General features: G+C 45.2%; 1 protein-coding gene across 1 annotated transcript in view; it reads left to right on the top strand.

Annotated features, from left to right (window-relative positions):
- Positions 1 to 6,253: 6,253 nt before the first annotated feature.
- OVGP1 (oviductal glycoprotein 1) overlaps positions 6,254 to 17,061 on the top strand; it is a 17,325-nt gene continuing 6,517 nt past the window's right edge. Inside the window, 10 exon segments of the mRNA XM_006149588.1 lie at positions 6,254 to 6,323; positions 6,879 to 6,908; positions 7,230 to 7,285; positions 7,438 to 7,586; positions 8,599 to 8,655; positions 10,465 to 10,630; positions 11,108 to 11,232; positions 13,335 to 13,443; positions 13,534 to 13,719; positions 16,575 to 16,691. Of these exon segments, the coding sequence (XP_006149650.1) occupies positions 6,299 to 6,323; positions 6,879 to 6,908; positions 7,230 to 7,285; positions 7,438 to 7,586; positions 8,599 to 8,655; positions 10,465 to 10,630; positions 11,108 to 11,232; positions 13,335 to 13,443; positions 13,534 to 13,719; positions 16,575 to 16,691 (1,020 nt within the window). The 5' untranslated portion in view covers positions 6,254 to 6,298.

Genomic DNA, 17,061 nt, shown 5'->3' with positions numbered 1-17,061 from the left:
CATATTCCTGGGGCAAAATGGTTAAAATGTTCTCTTGTGCCTGCCATACAAATGCAATCTCCCCAAATTCCTTATTGATTAGAATGAAAAATAAAGCAGGTCAGTAGCTGCATATCAAGTGCAAGAAGCTATGGTGATTGACTCCATTACAGAATAGCGCATTTGGAATTGCAGTTGTGACTGACATCACCCTGCCTCTTTTTTAAATTATCATCTCTATTCTTCAAGATTCATCTGGTTTGTGTACCAATAAGGTGAATTAAAGGAGGACATGGAGGGATCATTACATCGCATTTCTCAAGTCTTCGATGGTGGCATTATTTATGCAATTACTCTAGGACGTGGTATTGCTTGAAGTAATGATGTATTTTTGTATCATGACTTTCCCGATGACCCAATATATATGTATTTAAATTACAGGTGTGCTTGTGCACACATGCATACACATATGTTATTCCAGGCATTTCTGTCTGACTACCATAACAGCCCTCTCTCCAGAGCTCCAGAAGTCAGGGAAATAACGTAGGGATTCTGCCTGTTACTGAGTATGACTTTTCCTAGTATACCTTCCGGGATTTGCAAACTAACCACAGAGTACGTCCATGGTCACACTGTTATTATTAGATGGACTCATACCACGATTTAATTTGCCCCTTGAATTTTCATAGGCTCTCAATTACAGGTAGGCCACACTGGTATCTGATGTCTCAGAATGGATGTAAATTTAGAGCCAGTATTTAATGTGTCTTACACCTAGGCATTTTTTCCCCCAGAGTGAAATCACCCAGCCCACACTCTCTCTGGGAAAAGAATGGGTGAAAATTATGAATGTATACTTGTGGCCACATTGCAGTATCTTTTCTCGGCTTCCACACAACTGAGTGGCTCCAGGACTGTGAACTGACTTAGATCTGGGAATTGTCCAGTCCTGTACCTGGTGGCCTAAAAACCATGCTGGGTTTGTGTGCATGCGTGCCCAAAATCTCTAGAGGAGAATGGATGAGAAGGGATCACAGCATGGTCATTTCCCCTAGGGGATGACTACTCACTTTCCTTGTTTCTCTGTCTCTCTTTAGCAAGCCCATACACCCTATAGCAAATTTTAAATAAAAAAGGATTTCATAATAGATGGAATAGATTAATTTTTTTGAGAGGTTTTTGCTATAGGGTGCATGTGCTCGCCAGAAAGACAAAAAGAGACAGAGAGACAGAAAGTGAGAAATCACACCACAGTGGGGATGGCCACACCACAATCCCTTCTCCTCCATTCTTCTTTTGGGATCATGGGCACACATGCACACATGCCCAGAGTGAGTTTAAGCCACCGGGTCCGGGACTCGAACTTCGGTCGACTATGTGGGAGTCCAGCGGCATAGCCATTATGCCAACTACAGGTGTCATGGAATAGTTTAATTTTTTAAATCTAGTGTTACGCTTTGTAATAGATGGAACAGTTTGTTTAATTTTTTTAAATCTAGGGTTATGAGGATTTACATAGTAGCACACTCCCAAACTTGTGTCGAAATGAAAAGAACAAAAACAACGACAACAACAAAAAGTAATTCTGCTTAATCTAGTTTCTCACCTTTGGCACTATCAAATTATCAGCGCTAGATAATTCTTTATTGTGGAAGGTTGTCTTGTGCATTGTAGAACATTTAGTAACATCCTTGGTTTCTATCCACTAAGTGTCAGAAGCACACTCTGCCCTTAGGACAAGCAAAAGTATCTCCAGACATTGCAACATGCCCCCTGCTGGGTGGGACAGGAGCACAAGATTGTGCCTGAATAAGAGCCATTGGCTTAAAAGGAAAAGAAAGGAGGCATTGCATGGATGTGCTGTAACATGTTTAACCATCTCCTAATGACAGTCATTTTGTCAAAGATATTTATTTTTCTAGTATTTTGATGTTGTAAATAAAGCTGCATTGAACATATTTTCTTTGCATATTTGAATATACTATGTAAATTTCTAAAAGTGAAATTACTTGTTTATAGGATTTGTGTGTTTAAGAGTGTGATATTGCAAAAATGACCCCCAAAGAGACTAAACAAATACCTTTACTGATTCATTAAAAACATTCTTTTTTGAGGCCAACCTCCATGACCTGGTGATTAAGGGACTAACTGTGCATTTTGAATTCTGAACCTGGAGGCTTGAGAAACACAACAGGTGCTTATGTGTGGGGGCAAAATCCTGAAAGGAGGAAAAGATGGAAGAGAAGGGATTGTGGCATGACCATTTCCCATAGGGAGTGCTTTCTATCTCTTCTCCCACCCCCTACAGTGAGCACCCTCTGGTGAAATTAGAAGGAAAATTCTTTTTTGAGTCATCTCAATTTTCAAACTTAAATGATGAAAATATGGGTTTATATGGTAATATGCATCTTTCCAGTTCACACTAAACACACTATATATTAAAATGTAAAAATCCTTGGGACCAGCAGTTAGCGTAATGGCTATGTGGCTGGACTCTCACATAGTTGACTGTGGTTCGAGTCCCAGACCCGGCAGCTTAAACTCACGCCAGGGGCGTGTGTGTGCATGCCCAAGATCCTGAGAGGAGAATGGAGGAGAGGGGATTGTGGCGTGGTCATCCCCCCTGGGGGGTGATTTCTTGCTTTCTGTCTCTCTGTCTCTCTCTGTCTGTCTGGCAAATGCACGCACCCTATAGCCAAAAAAATAAAAACAAACAAACAAACAAACAAACAAACCCTCTCAAAAAAAAAAAAAGGAAAAATCTTTTATGCACAATCAAAAATCATCTTTTATTGCCAAATATTAGGAACCACTTCATTTTAAAGATCTGGCAACTGACTAGAAAAAGCTCTTTCAAGTCTGATCTGTGGAATTTATATTATTAAAAACCACTTATTTTGTTCAAGTTATACATCTCCAATTCATCCATGTGAGTATTGTGAAAGAGTTTGTCAAATGCTTTGTCCAAACCAGAGCACTTCATGTCTGCGATTTATCCTGATCTGGATGATGGGTCTGGTAAACTGTGAGCGTCACTCTGCTGCAGGAATTCCCCCAGTTACCACTCCTAGCGCTTTGTGAGAACAGGATAAGCACCAGGAGGGGTATTTTTTAAGTATCTGGGTAGGTGTGTAAAAATAAAAAGAAAAAGCAATTTTTTTTTTTTTTAACAGCAAGAACTCAGGGAAAAGGATTGAGAACAAACAGAGCGACACGACACGCTGGTTTTCAGCACAGCGCTCATCCAGCGTTTTACTATTCATCATTTGCTGTGCATAGTCACAGTCGCTAGCTCTTTGGCACGGTCATCCTTGAATTGAGCAGAGGTCATTCCTGGGCACCCATTGTTATATCCTGCCAATCCCAGCATCATCGATCATTTAACAGGTATGGAGGGATCAGGTCTGAGTTCTAACCATGCCCACTACAGCAGAATAGGAGTCCAGTTGAGGGACAAATTTGGTTTCTGTTGTGGGAATAGCATTAGCAGCTAGTGCCCCTGGCAGGAGTCTAGGCAGAAGGGTGCGTACCTAGTGGGAAATCTCAGTGATACGAAATCTTGGGGAACAGGGAGAGGCTTAGTAGTAGAGAGAAGCAGGCATTCCATATCAAGGAATCATTCCATATCTCTTAAAAGAGAGCCAGTGAGATCTGAGACCATAAAGTAGAGAGAGCCTATCAAGTGCAAGGCCCTTGGAACCAACTAGGGCTATGGCAGTTTATAGAAGGGAAGAGAAGCTAAAGAAGAGACCCAGAAACAAGAATTAGGACACATGGGTTAGGAATTGGGAAGAAAGTCAGAGCATGGTCATTAGCATTAGAAAGTACACAGGATTAATCCAATCCATGGTACAGTTGTGGCCAAGCCCGATTCAGTGGTTTTAGGAGAGACTAGTTACCTCCTGACTCAGACTAGTACTAGTCCAAGGGATGGAGGGTAGCATTGAGCTTCCAGGTGACACTCAAGTGCCAACCCCAGTGATGGTACAGAGCAGGGAATGGATCTCAAGTGTGCTTAGAGACAAAACTCATGTTGTTCTCACCGAACCTATTACTCTACTTCTCCAAGAAAGAGACATAGGCACTAGCTATGGTGACATGATAGCTGTTCACTGACCATAAGCTTCTTGAAAACAGAAACAGTGTCTTGATCCTCACTGTACCTAGCATGCCCAGCAGGGCTTGGCACATAATCAGTGAATACCTGTTGAATCCCTAAAGGCAAAGAGGAATGAACCAATGGAGACATGGTCTTTGTTGGGTGGAGCATTCTATCAGGCTTTCCCAAAGTTCCATGAAATACTCCACCCTAAAAATTCTATACCACTTATTGTTTTTATTTTATGATATCTAGGCAAACTGCTTATTTGAACAACAACAACAACAAGAATCTTTCTTGGGGACTAGATGGTGGTGCAGCAGTGAGAATGTGATGTTTTATGAGGCAACCCCAGAAGGGAAGGTTCATGGCTCAAGTCCACAGACCTCCCCAAGCACACTGGGCATGCACTTCTTGTGATTTTGGGGGCTGACTGGAAGCTGAGGGTGGATTGCACTTTCAAGACCTTTTGGAGGTGTCCTTTATTTAACTTAAATTTCAAAGTCTTTTATGCACAACCCAAAATAATCTTTTATACCAAATATTAGGAATACTAGGAACCCCCTTCAGAGAGCTCTCTCTCTCTCTGTCTCTTTTTTATTCATGGAGGAAATAAATAAATGCATGACTTTCCTGATTTGTTCATACCAGAAATGAAGGATTGAAGTTATGTAAATGTGGCCACTAGTCATTGTTACTTCCCGGTCATGTGTTATATTGACACTGGGATAGTACATGTGTTCGTACGTGTAGATTAGGTGAGAAGCGTCAGTCTGTGAGAGGACAGTCATATGGTCTGGGTCTCTTTGCAGAGAAGGAAACTGATAAATCATACAAGCACTCTGCTTACGGGTCTGTTTTGTTTATCCCACATACTGTCATTGTATCTTTAAAAAACTTGCTCTCAGGCACCCCAAATTATATTCATCGTGTTCCTGAGTTTATCGACACATTCTCACCATTGGCGCAGATACTGGCTCAATATTGTTGACTTAAGAGAATTCAGGGTTTTGTCTTCTCGAAATTGAAGCCTATTTCCCTGCAGGGCAACCATTAGTGGCAATTCAAAGTGCTGTCCTGGTTCGTGCCAATCTCTCTTGTTTCTTGATTAAGAAAGAGGCTCGAGTCAGTTGATGTGGATCTTTGGGCTTGAATTCCTATTCTTCCAGTAGAGTGGAGAGGGAGCTATTCTATCGTGTCTACTTCACCCATTTATATTACCTACCTGGCAAGAGTCAGTGTTTGAGTTTGAGAACCTTCTCTGCCGGTCAACCTTTTGGCATTCCTAATAACAGCTTTATTCATTGAAAATTTATTATATGTAAAACACTGAACTAATGGTTTTTCATACATTATCTCTTTAATTTGTATAAAACTCCATGATGTGGGGGACCAGCAGTTAGCGTAATGGCTATGTCGCTGGACTCCCACGTAGTTGACCGTGGTTCAAGTCCCGGACCCGGTGGCTTAAATTCACGCCGGGCACGTGTGCGTGCATGACCAAGATCCCGAGAGGAGAATGGAGGAGAAGGGATTGCGGCATGGCCATGCCCCCTGGGGTGTGATTTCTTGCTTTCTGTCTCTCTGTCTCTCTCTGTCTGTCTGGCGAACACATGCGCCCTATAGTAAAAAACCTTTCAAAAAACAAACAAACAAACAAAAAGCTCCATGATGTAAGTATGAGAGCTATTGTCCCCATTTACAAGTGTGGAAACTGAGGCCCACAGAGGCTAAGTGGCTTGTCTAAGATTATAGAAGTTCCAAGTAGAGACAGTGAGATTCAAACCTTGAATTCAAATCTTGGACTCACAGCCTGAGTCCAAAACTGGGACTTTGAAGCTTTACATTACACTGCATACCTGACCAATAGTCTTATGGGGTAGAATCACTGCTCCCATACTTCTCCCCCCCCGCCCCTCCCCCCCGTTCAGTACTTGTGGAGCTGGATACCAGGAAGAGGGGCTGAACACCAGATAGGGCCTGTGGAGGCCACTTACTCTCTGCCTGTGCCATCTAGAGCTGCTGCTTTGTTGGCTCTGAGAGCTACAGTTGTCTGGAGAGGGAGGACAGGTGCTCTGAGGTCACCATGGCCCTCATAAATCACGGATCCTGGCACCAAGTTTGTGTGTGTATGTGGAGCTGGGCTGTCCCAGTATTGCACGTGGGGAAGCTCCTATAAAGTGGCTTGAGCTCTGAACTTGCAGTTGTCAGAGAGTTGCAATGGGGAAGCTGTTACTGTGGCTTGGTGAGTGTGGCAGGTCCCAGCAGTAACTCAGTCTAGGAAGTACCAGGTCCCTCATTCAGTGGCTGAGAGAGCAGCTCAGGACTCAGAGGGCCTGGGATAGGAGAGAGGGTATTGGCTATAGAGAAGGGTTGGAGAGACCCAGGAGGGAATGACAAGAGTAGCAGTTCTCAAACCTGGCTGCATATTAGAAATTTGTGTCTGGGTTTCACCTTAAACCAGTTAAATCAGACTCTCTGGGGAAGGAGTCAGGGTATCAGTACTTTTTAAGGTGCAGAAGGGGTTGAGAATCACTGACCGAGAGCTTTTTCTGGGACTTCTAAAAGTCATCATTGTCCTTGTGCAACGCCTATGTGTATTGACATGGTGTTTATTAGGGAGAAAAGAATTTAGGTAGGTCTGACTCCACTGGCTCAGTTTTAGAGCACCTCCATTTGTGTGTCTGCATCTGGGTATGGTGCCGAGGTGGTGGGTGCACTTGTTACTGAGGGGTGTGCCAGACAGGCTACTTGGCCTCTGTGTAATTCTGTGTGTGATGCCTTCCTTTGTTTTCCGCAGGGCTGGTTCTTGCGCTGAAACACCATGATGGTAAGGCCTTCCAGAGTCAGGGAGATTCTCTGGGAGAAGTTCTCCATGTTGAGTGTCCTCTGCAGCCCTGTTCTGCCTCAGCTCCTCTACTGGGAGGAGCAGAGGATTTTGGTCATCTGCTATTTGTCACTCTCTATATGCCGGTACTCAGACTTGCAGAACTCTTCTGACCAGGGTTTTGTAAGGTGTTCTTATGCTGGGCCTCAGCACTGTGGGGGACATGTTACAGTGTGGCTGGCCCCTGGGCTGTGCTACGCTGCTCTTAGGAGCTGGGTTCCCTCCCTAGGTGTCTGTCAACTAATGTGTGCTCTCCCTTGCCAGGTACTGCCCACAAACTGGTGTGTTATTTCACTACCTGGGCACAGAGTCGGCCAGGTCCCGCCTGGCTGGCCCCTGGGCTGTGCTACGCTGCTCTTAGGAGCTGGGTTCCCTCCCTAGGTGTCTGTCAACTAATGTGTGCTCTCCCTTGCCAGGTACTGCCCACAAACTGGTGTGTTATTTCACTACCTGGGCACAGGGCCGCCCGGCCCCCGCCTCGATCTCACCCCATGACCTGGACCCCTTTCTCTGCACCCACTTGATATTTGCCTTTGCCTCAATGGACAATAATCAGATTGTTGCCAAGGATCCCCAGGATGAGAAAGTTCTCTACCCAAGGTTCAACAAACTCAAGGACAGGTGTGTTCATATGGGTTGTGGGGTCGTATTTTTAAATTTTGCAGGTATAAGAGAATTAAGCCTGTTTCTCCTGTTACTCTTCAATTTTCCTCTGATCATTCTGTTTCTAACCTCCTCTCAAAAGGTGCTTTGGAGCATCCAAGTTCAGAACTCTGTCAAAACCACCTTGAGCCCGATTTTGCCTCCTCGGCTTTGTAGTTGCTGTTGCCTCTGTTGGGAAAGTCCTTTCTTTCTTTGCCTGATAAACCCCAACTCACCCATGAGCCCAGTTGTGATGATTTCAGGTATTAATGCTGTTAATGTGCTTCAAAGACGGCCTGCATTCACAAACGCTCAGTGAATGCCAATGTCCTTGTCACCGTCACCTGCAGCCCCCAAGCTGTGAGCGCCTCAAGGAAAAGAGCAATGTCTCCTATAGATTCGTGTACCCGTAGGCTAGGTCAGTGCCTGGTATTGAGTTGGTACACAATAAACTCTCCCTTCAGTGTTGCTGTTTTAGAAACTCTGCAGTTCTTTCCCTGCCCTAGGAGAGTTTTGTCACTGTGTTAATGATTATAGTACAAGCAGAGTGGAAATTCCATGCTGCTAGATTACCAGCTCCCCAAGAGTGGGAAGCTTGTCTTTGTTGCTCACTGTTGTGTCTTAAGCACCTAAAACTATAGATGGCATGTCGTCATTACTTGACAACAACTGAGTCAGCAAATGACTGAAGAGAAAGAGTAGGTCACCAGACTGTTTTCTTTTTTGAAATATGGAGATTTGGTGGACTTTGCACAGCATTGGAATTGCGGGCTGTGATGACCCTTTGTTTGATATTCTCCTCTCCTTTCCTTTCTCCCCCATCCTGGGCTCTTCTCTTTCCTTCCTTCCACCTGCTGTCTACCTTTTCCGTCCCCTGCCTCCTGCCCCCTGATTTCCTGTTGTTTCTCCAATGAGCAAGGCATAAGGGATGGTGACTGCAGCGGCCTGCTGGAGTGAGGACCCAGCTTACTGGCTCTCTTCCACCTCATAGGAACAAGGAGCTGAAAACGTTGCTGTCCATTGGAGGGTGGAACTTTGGCACATCAAGGTGAGGATTTCCTGTCACATCTTCTCTTTCGGGTGGTGGGGAAGGCAGGCAGGAGGGTGAAGCAGCCTGTCTAGACATGGGGGCAGAGTAGAGAAGTCGGTGTGGCTAAGCAGATAGCAAAGCTAGAGCAGACCCTCCACCCCCACATCTTGATCTGGCCCTGGATCCTTGATCTCCTCACCATGGGGCATCAGGGGCCACAAGAAGTTCTAGCAGGTGTGAGAAAGGGGTGGAGAAATGAGAGACGGAGTTGGACATTCACAATGGTCCCTCCAACTATTCATAAAGGCAGGAATTCTGTCTCTGAGGGGAGGAGTCTTGCACAGATCAAGAAGAATAACCCCCAAACCTTTGTTTCCTCTCTTTGTGAATGGAGGCAGTGACATCAGCCTTCAGTGCTGTACTGGAGGGAAAGGAGGTGATAAAATATTAAGCTCACTGTATTGGTACACGCTCGTTACGCCGTGGCTGCTCTGGCTAGCACTCACCTCTGCAAAGCAACGTGGACACGAAAAGCTGCCTTCATATTTTCTGAAGAAATCCTTCTCCTTCCTGGGCTGAGGCCTGGGGCAGAGACCATGCGTGACAATCCCAGGTTTCACCTCCCTACTCCTTGCATACTCGCTGTGAGCCAGATACAGGCTAGGGCTGCACACACACTTTCTTAGGAATGACTGGAAGAAGCTCACAAAGCAGTGTTTGTGTTCCAAACTGGTAACAAAAAGAAAAGAAGAGTCATAGATATTAAGGAGAGTGTCAAATTTCCCCCAGGTATCCCTCAGAAGTCACCCAGTTAGAAGGTTTCAAACAGACATTGGAACCCAGGTCTATCTATCTCTAAATCTGGTTAACTTTTCTTTTCTAAAAATATTTTCCTATAAGGTATGTCTGCTCCTAGAGACAGAGAGACAGAGAGACAGAGAGAGGGAAAGTGAGAAATCATTCCTCAAGGGGGCTGGCTATGCCATAATCCCTTCTCCATTCTGCTGTCAGGATTTTGGGCATGCATGTACACACCTAGTGTGATTTTCAAGTCCACGTCTGGGACTCGAACTGTGAGATTGATCATATGGGATTTAGCACCCTCACCTCCATGAAACCTACTGCCCCAATATGGTTAATTTTCTAATCATGGCCTACCGGACTAATTTAAAATGCTTAAAATCCAGCTTGAATGATTTAGAATTTTTCCAAAAGCGCCTTTGACCATGGAAGAGAAAACAAACTAAAATATGAAAAAAGTCAAAGATGCAAATGAACAAAAGAGTAGAAGGACAGGGACTTCTTATAGCATGGGCTTCCTGTGCCGAGTTATGCAGCCCAGGCCCAGATTAGCTCAGAGATCTCTCTACAAGGGCTGGCCCTTGGTTCCTGTTCCCTCCTCTAAACCAGCCGGGAAAGCACGTCAGCACTAGGTTAGGTCGTGGGACTTAGGGAAGAGCTGAGGGGGCAGCCAGTGCTTGCCTTGCCAGTGGTGGGCTACCACGTTGTGCTGGGTAGAGCTTGACTGAGCAAGTTCTTCTGCCCCAGGTTGTGTGCTTTGTTTTGTGCCCACTGTTCCTTGTGCCATCTGGCTAGAGGAATGGCATGGTTTTCAACTCTCTCTGCAGCCTGAGTTCCTCATTCCTGGGTACTTAGTCCCTGGGGCTGGATGGAAATGGAAAAAAATGTGAGAGCTTCAAAGACTTGCCTGCCTTTCCTCTAGCCACGTCTGCTGTGACTTCCATAAAGCATGGCTCTTGCAAGGAGCTTCATGGGAGATTGCAATTCTGTGATCCCATCTTTGGACTCACCCCTGTCTCCCTGCAGGTTCACCACTATGCTGTCCACATTTGCCAACCGTGAGAAGTTTATTGATTCGGTTATATCCCTCCTGAGGACACATGGCTTTGATGGCCTTGACCTTTTCTTCTTGTACCCAGGACTAAGAGGCAGCCCCATACGTGACCGGTGGACTTTTCTCTTCTTAATTGAAGTAAGGATAGTCTGGGAGCTCTAGAACCTGAAATGATTCTCCCATCATCTGATATAGCAAGAGGAGGAGGAGCGTAAGGCTAGGGTGGGAGCAGGAGACAGATAAAATGTTCTTTCACTGCCATCCCTCCGGAGGTGCTGGGCAAAAGTGTTGCTGAGTGGCTGCCCCAGGGTTGCTCTTTTCTCTGCACCTGGGTTTTGCTATGGCTCTCTAGCATAAGTGATACAATCCCTGTCCCTCAGGGAGTGCCAGTGTGAATTCTGAGCTCCTGCACCTGCTTGTGACTCCTCTATTAAATAGCTTGCCACATTTGCCCAAGTCTGCCTTTCTCGTGAGCCTGTGAGCAGAGCCTATATCTGACTCACCTTCGTGTCTCCAGATCTGGCTCAAGGGCTCATTATACATTTCTGGGAAGATACTTTCTTTCTCTCTAGTTCTCTGATTGGTCTAGTTTTCTGTGCTTCTCTTTCTTCCTAGGAGCTCCTGATAGCCTTCCAGAAGGAGGCGCTGTTCACCATGCGCCCGAGGCTGCTGCTCTCTGCTGCTGTCTCTGGAGTCCCTTATATTGTCCAAACATCGTACGATGTGCGCCTGCTAGGAAGGTGAGCAGATGTCGTCTCAGTGGGGCAAGACATGGAGGGAAGGAGGCATCTTGAGTTCAGAACCCAAGAGCTACCCAGGCCCTGTCTCTGAGCTCACTATGTGCCTGTCCTGCTGTTAATGCAAGTTTGGGGGTGAGCTGAAGAGCACAGGTAGGACAAGTGTGAGCTCCTCTATACCCTGGGGCTTTCTTTTTTTTTTTTTTAGATTTTTGCTATAGGGCATGTGAGTTCACCAGAAAGACAGAGAGACAGAAAGCGAGAAATCGCCCCTCAGGGGGGACGGCCATGCCGCAATCCCTTCTCCATTCGCCTCCCAGGATCTTGGGCACACATGCACATGCGCCCGGCTTGAGTTTAAGCCACTGGGTCTGGGACTCGAACTGTGGTCTACTACATGGGAGTCCAGCGACATAGCCATTACACTAACTGCTGGCCCCCCTGGGGCCTTCTTTAGAAGTTCAGAAAGAGGTGATGTAGTACCAGTCCACAGCAGATTCTAACCAGTTAGCTAGTTAATGCTCATAACTCATTGCTGGGTTTCCTAGGGAGAGAATCCAATGGCCTGGCCTCTTCCTAACCAGAGTGCAGTTCTAGACATATATTATGCAGCCGATTCTGACCTCAGAGGGACAGATGAGTTAATAACCTCTGTACAAAAAGCTGAACAAAGAATAGTATATGAGTCTTTCTGGACATGCTGGTTCTAGCCTAATTTTCTCAAAGCTCAAGAATCAGGTATTTACAGATGAGGAAACCGAGGCAGGTATATACCAAGAAAACAGGGTGTTTCTGTGTGTGATTCTACGAGGGACAGTGGTTTTACAGTGGGGGGGAAGGAGAGACCCAGTGGGGCATAGAGTTTTTTAATATTAGCCTCATGGTCAGTCAGGATTGAGAGTCCTGCCTTCACTTACCTGGGTGATCTTAGGCAAGTTAGTTTTGGTTTCTTCAGTTTTTCTTTTTTTTTTTTTTTAATATTTATTTTTATCTTTATTTTTTTAAGAATTATTTTATTTAAATTTATTTATTTGTAATTTGACCAAAGAGGGACAGAGTGGGAAAGTGAGAAAGCAAGCTGCCAGGTCTGAGACTCGAACTATGTCGGCCATGTGGGAGTCCAGCTCCCCTAAGCACCATGCCACCTGCCAGCCCCTGGTTTCTTCAGCTTTAAAATGGGTACAGTTAAGATATTTAGGGCATCAGACAGATTAAAATGAAGTTGTATCATCAATGTAAATCCTTACAGTTGGAACCTGAAGCCTGGCCATAGAGAAAGCTTTCGGGACAAAGTGGGTTCCAGGGCTTGGCAAATGGTAGAAAGACAGATGCTCCTTTATTGCTATGGGCTGGGACTGCTTTTACCCACAGCAGTCTAGCATGGTAGCAGGCCTGAATGCATTTTCTCTTGTCTGCCTCCTGCCTGCATATCAGATCCTGCAGCCCAAATGCCTTACCAGCAATTGTTCCCATAGCAACATCTCAACTACATGGCACAGCCTGGGCAGGGGTCTGGTCAATAATCCTGCAAAGGACAATCTTTTTTTTTTTTTTTTTTTTGAAAGGATTTTGCTATAGGGCGAGTACACTTGCCAGAAAGACAGACAGAGACAGAGAGACAGAAAGGGAGAAATCACTCCCCAGAGGGGATGGCCATGCTGCAATCCCTTCTCCTCCATTCTCCTCTAGGGGTACACACGCACACGCTCCCAGTGTGAGTTTAAGCCACCGGGTCCAGGACTCGAACCATGATCTACTATGTGAGAGTCCAGTGAATTAGCCATTATGCCAACTGCTGGTCCCTGGGAAAAAAACTTTAAGAGTTCTTTAAAAGACGTTTATTTACATTTCCTTTTAAAATTTTTTTCATTTCATTTCTTTCTTCCCTAAGAAAGAGACAGAGAAAGAGAGGCAGTACCTTCAACGGTCTTGAAGCTGTGATCTCCCCTGCCCTGCCCAACTTTCTCAGCTCCAGATCTTGGGTACATACATGTGGGGAGACTGAGTGACCACTGCACAGCTAGTTAGCTAGTTAGTGCTGAGATGATCAGACTTGAAAATCTGGCTGGCCTCATCTTCATATCGCTTTCTCTTGACCTTTACAGACTCCTGGATTTCATCAATGTCTTGACTTATGACTTACATGGAAGCTGGGAAAAGTTCACAGGACATAACAGCCCCCTGTTTTCTGTACCTGAAGACCCCAAATCTTCGGTAAGAAAAGATCTCAGGTGAGCCAGACATCTGTCCCTGAGCCATCGACTCTTAGTAGTAAGATGGTGTCTGTGTTCTTCCTAACTGCAGGCTTATGCTATGAATTACTGGAGGAAGCTTGGAGCACCCTCAGAGAAGCTCATCATGGGGTTCCCCACCTACGGACGTACCTTTCGCCTTCTCAAATCCTTTGAACATGGGTTGCAGGCCAGAGCGATAGGACCGGCATCTCCAGGGAAGTACACCAAGCAAGCTGGCTTCTTGGCTTATTACGAGGTGATGGGAGTAACTGTCTAACTGCTAGGGTTCTCCTCTGCCCCCATCTGGGGCAAAGTCCAGGACAAGGGAGCAAAGAGGAAGTTTACTAGGGCAAGGGAAATCCACTGTCTATAGTATTTTCCTTTTCTTTGGGAGAAGTTATCAAGCTCTTTGTAAGGACTAAGGGACTTGGTATAACCTGAATAGAAGGATTTCAAGGCATCTCTTAAAAGGATCTTAAATGTTATACAGGTAAATCCTGACTTGTTAAATAGACTAAATAAAAATCATTAATATTTGCAATATTTATATAATTTCAGACATATGCAGAAGTATATGAATATCATAAACTCCACCCCCCCTCCCCACCACATACCACTTACCCAGCTCCAGTCATCAGCAATTCATGGCCAATCTTGTTTCATCTCTGCTCTCAATGCTCACTCTCCCCACTACTAGGTTATTTTGAAGCAATTCAAAGACATTTTATGTTATAGATTATTTCTTTCTATCCACCTCCATCCCCTTAATCTTCTCAACAAAGCTCAAATTGAGTGGAGGAAAGAGCTGTACCCAAGTGAATGTAAGACAGAAAAAGAGACAACAAGAAGCACAGGAGTGTGTGCTTGTAGGGATCTGGAAAGGTCTTATAGAGCAAGTAGATTTTTTCTTTTCCCTTCATTATAGAGTGAGAGAGACAGAGGTTGGTATTTTTGACAGGGCTTCTCTGTGTCACAGTTCCCTGACCCCAACTTCCAATTAGCTAGGTACAGGTGCACAAAACCACATCTGGTATGTTCAGGTTGACCTGGGAACTGAACCATTTATGCCTGTCATGTAGCCTCTAGTCTCCCAAGTGCTGGTGCTATCTATGCATCACCGTAGCTGGGCCAGAGAAGGTGGAGTTGAGCAGAGTTTGAAGCACAGAAAAATTCAGAAAAGATCATATGGGAGGGACATCCCAGGTAGAAGGTAGCAGGTTCAAAGGCACAGGTGTGTAGGGGGTACCAGATGGGGAACTGCAGCCTTACTTTGGCAACAGTTGAGGCATAGGAGTAGCCGAGGCAAAGGAGTGTATGGCTGCAGGCATCTGGAAAAGTCTTATTGAGCAAGTAGTTTCCCCCCTCCCCCTTCATGATAAGCGGGAGAAACATATTTTTAATAGAGTCTCTCTGTGTCACAGTTCTCCTGTCCTCACCTCCCAATCAGCTATACAAAACCTGTGCAGAGCAGAGACTCTCCCCAGTCTCTGATCTGTGCTCCATGGGCAGAGATGTTTTCCTGCTAATCCAATGAAGCATGATTATGGCGTAGTTGAAATACTGGGTTGTCAGAAAGGTCATGACATATTTTTTTCTATATTTTTATATGCAAAAATGCATTATGACTTTTCTGACAACCCAATAATATTCTTAAAGGTCAAAGAAACTTTGATAGACAGAACCTTTAAAGCAACCAAATAAAAAAGAAATGACTGCAACATCAACTTCTTCACACAACTTGACCACCTCTGCTTCCGTGCAGGATATAGTTTATAGCACCGTGCGGAGTACCAGTAGGCTCATGCTTGATTAGTTACAATAAAGACCTTTAAGACCTTTCATTCTACTGGAGGTTTAAGTAGCAGTGTGATAGCTATCTATTGGGGTCAGTTTGTGCTGACTTCTAATGAACAGAGGAGAAATTTGTTTACAAAAAAGACACTGAAGAAGATACAAATTTGGTCAAAAGTCAGGTATTACACTCTTGGCACCTTGGTGCTGGTATTCTTTTTTTTGGAGAGGTTTTTGCTACAGGGCATGTGAGCTCTTTAGGAAGACAGAGAGAGACAGAGAGACAGAAAACAAGAAATTACCCCCCAGTGGGGATGGCCACACCGCAATCTTTTCTCCTCCATTCTCCTCTTGGAACCTTAGGCATGCACGCACATGCACCCAGTGTGAGTTTAAGCCACGGAGTCCAGGACTCGCACCACAGTCTACTACATGGGAATCCAGCAACATAGCCATTATGCCAACTGCTGGTCCTGGTGCTGGTATTATTTGCCAAGCCCTGGGTTGACTTTTTAAAAAAGAATTATTTATTTAATTTTATTAATTGTTACTATTACTACTGTTATTATTTTAAATTTGCTAGAGGACTTGTGTGCTCTGCAGAGAGAGAGAAAGAGAGAGAGAGAGAAGAGAGAGAGAGAGAGAGAGAGAGAGAGAGAGAGAGAGAGAAAGTGAGAAAGCAAACTGCCAGGCACAGTACTCAAACCGTGGTCAATCATGTGAGAGTCCAGTGCCTTAACCCCCATGCCACCCGCTGGCCCCACTGACTTGACTTTTGAAGAATGTCCCATTCCTGGGAACCAGCAGTTAGCGTAATGGCTATGTCGCTGGATTCCCACGTAGTCGACCGTGGTTCGCGTCCCGGACCCGGTGGCTTAAAACTCACGCCAGGCACGTGTGCGTACGTGCCCAAGATCCCGAGAGGAGAATGGAGGAGAAGGGATTGCGGCATGACCATCCCCCCTGGGGGGTGATTTCTCGCTTTCTATCTCTATGTCTCTCTCTGTCTGTCTGGCGAGCGCACACGCCCTATAGCGAAAAAACCTCTCCCCCCAAAAAAAATAAATAAAAAAAATAAAGAATGTCCCATTCCTTGGTTTCTCTCTTTTTCCAACATGGGCATTAGAGGAAGGAATTCATTCAGATTAGAGAGGAGATCCTTTGTGAGTGGCTTTCCTACAAGCTCCCTGATCAAACTTTTTCCACGCTCCCTGATCAACTTTCTTCTCATTCTCTAGTGAGGGATTCTCAGGAACAGCTGTGCTCCTGGTGCCTCCCTGCATGACACTAACACAACTAACCTGGTGGTCCTCCTGGCAGATTTGCTCCTTCATCTCGAACGCGAAGAAGCACTGGATTGGTTATCAGTATGTCCCATATGCCTACAAGGGCACGGAGTGGGTTGGCTATGATGATGCCACCAGCTTCCACTACAAGGTGAGACCCTGTTTTTTTCTTATATCAGCATACTGTTTCCCACTGGCTTCCACACAGCCCTATTCTGTACAACACGTGTGTGCACGTGTACATATGTGCATGTGTGTGTGTGTGTGTGTATTGGGCAAAAGGTGAAGGGCGAGGATGAGTAGAACAGCTGAGTTTCAGGCATACCTAAGTTTTAGTTCTGACTGGGCGTCCATAAACCCATCTAGTTCAGTCTTCCATTCTGAATTTTTTTTAAATTCTGAGGGAATAAATATTTCTCTCAGTTTGCACAGTATTTTGGTGACAGTCCCTTCTTTTCTCTTTTCATTTGTTAGAGGGCGTGTGTGCTCATTGCAGAGAAAGAGAGAGAGAGAGGGAAAGA

This window comes from Tupaia chinensis, unplaced genomic scaffold, assembly GCF_000334495.1.
Source record: "Tupaia chinensis unplaced genomic scaffold, TupChi_1.0 Scaffold000270_2, whole genome shotgun sequence".
NCBI lineage: Eukaryota > Metazoa > Chordata > Mammalia > Scandentia > Tupaiidae > Tupaia > Tupaia belangeri.
The sequence above is the reverse complement of the archived record's forward strand: the minus strand, read 5'-3'. Positions and strand labels throughout refer to the sequence as shown.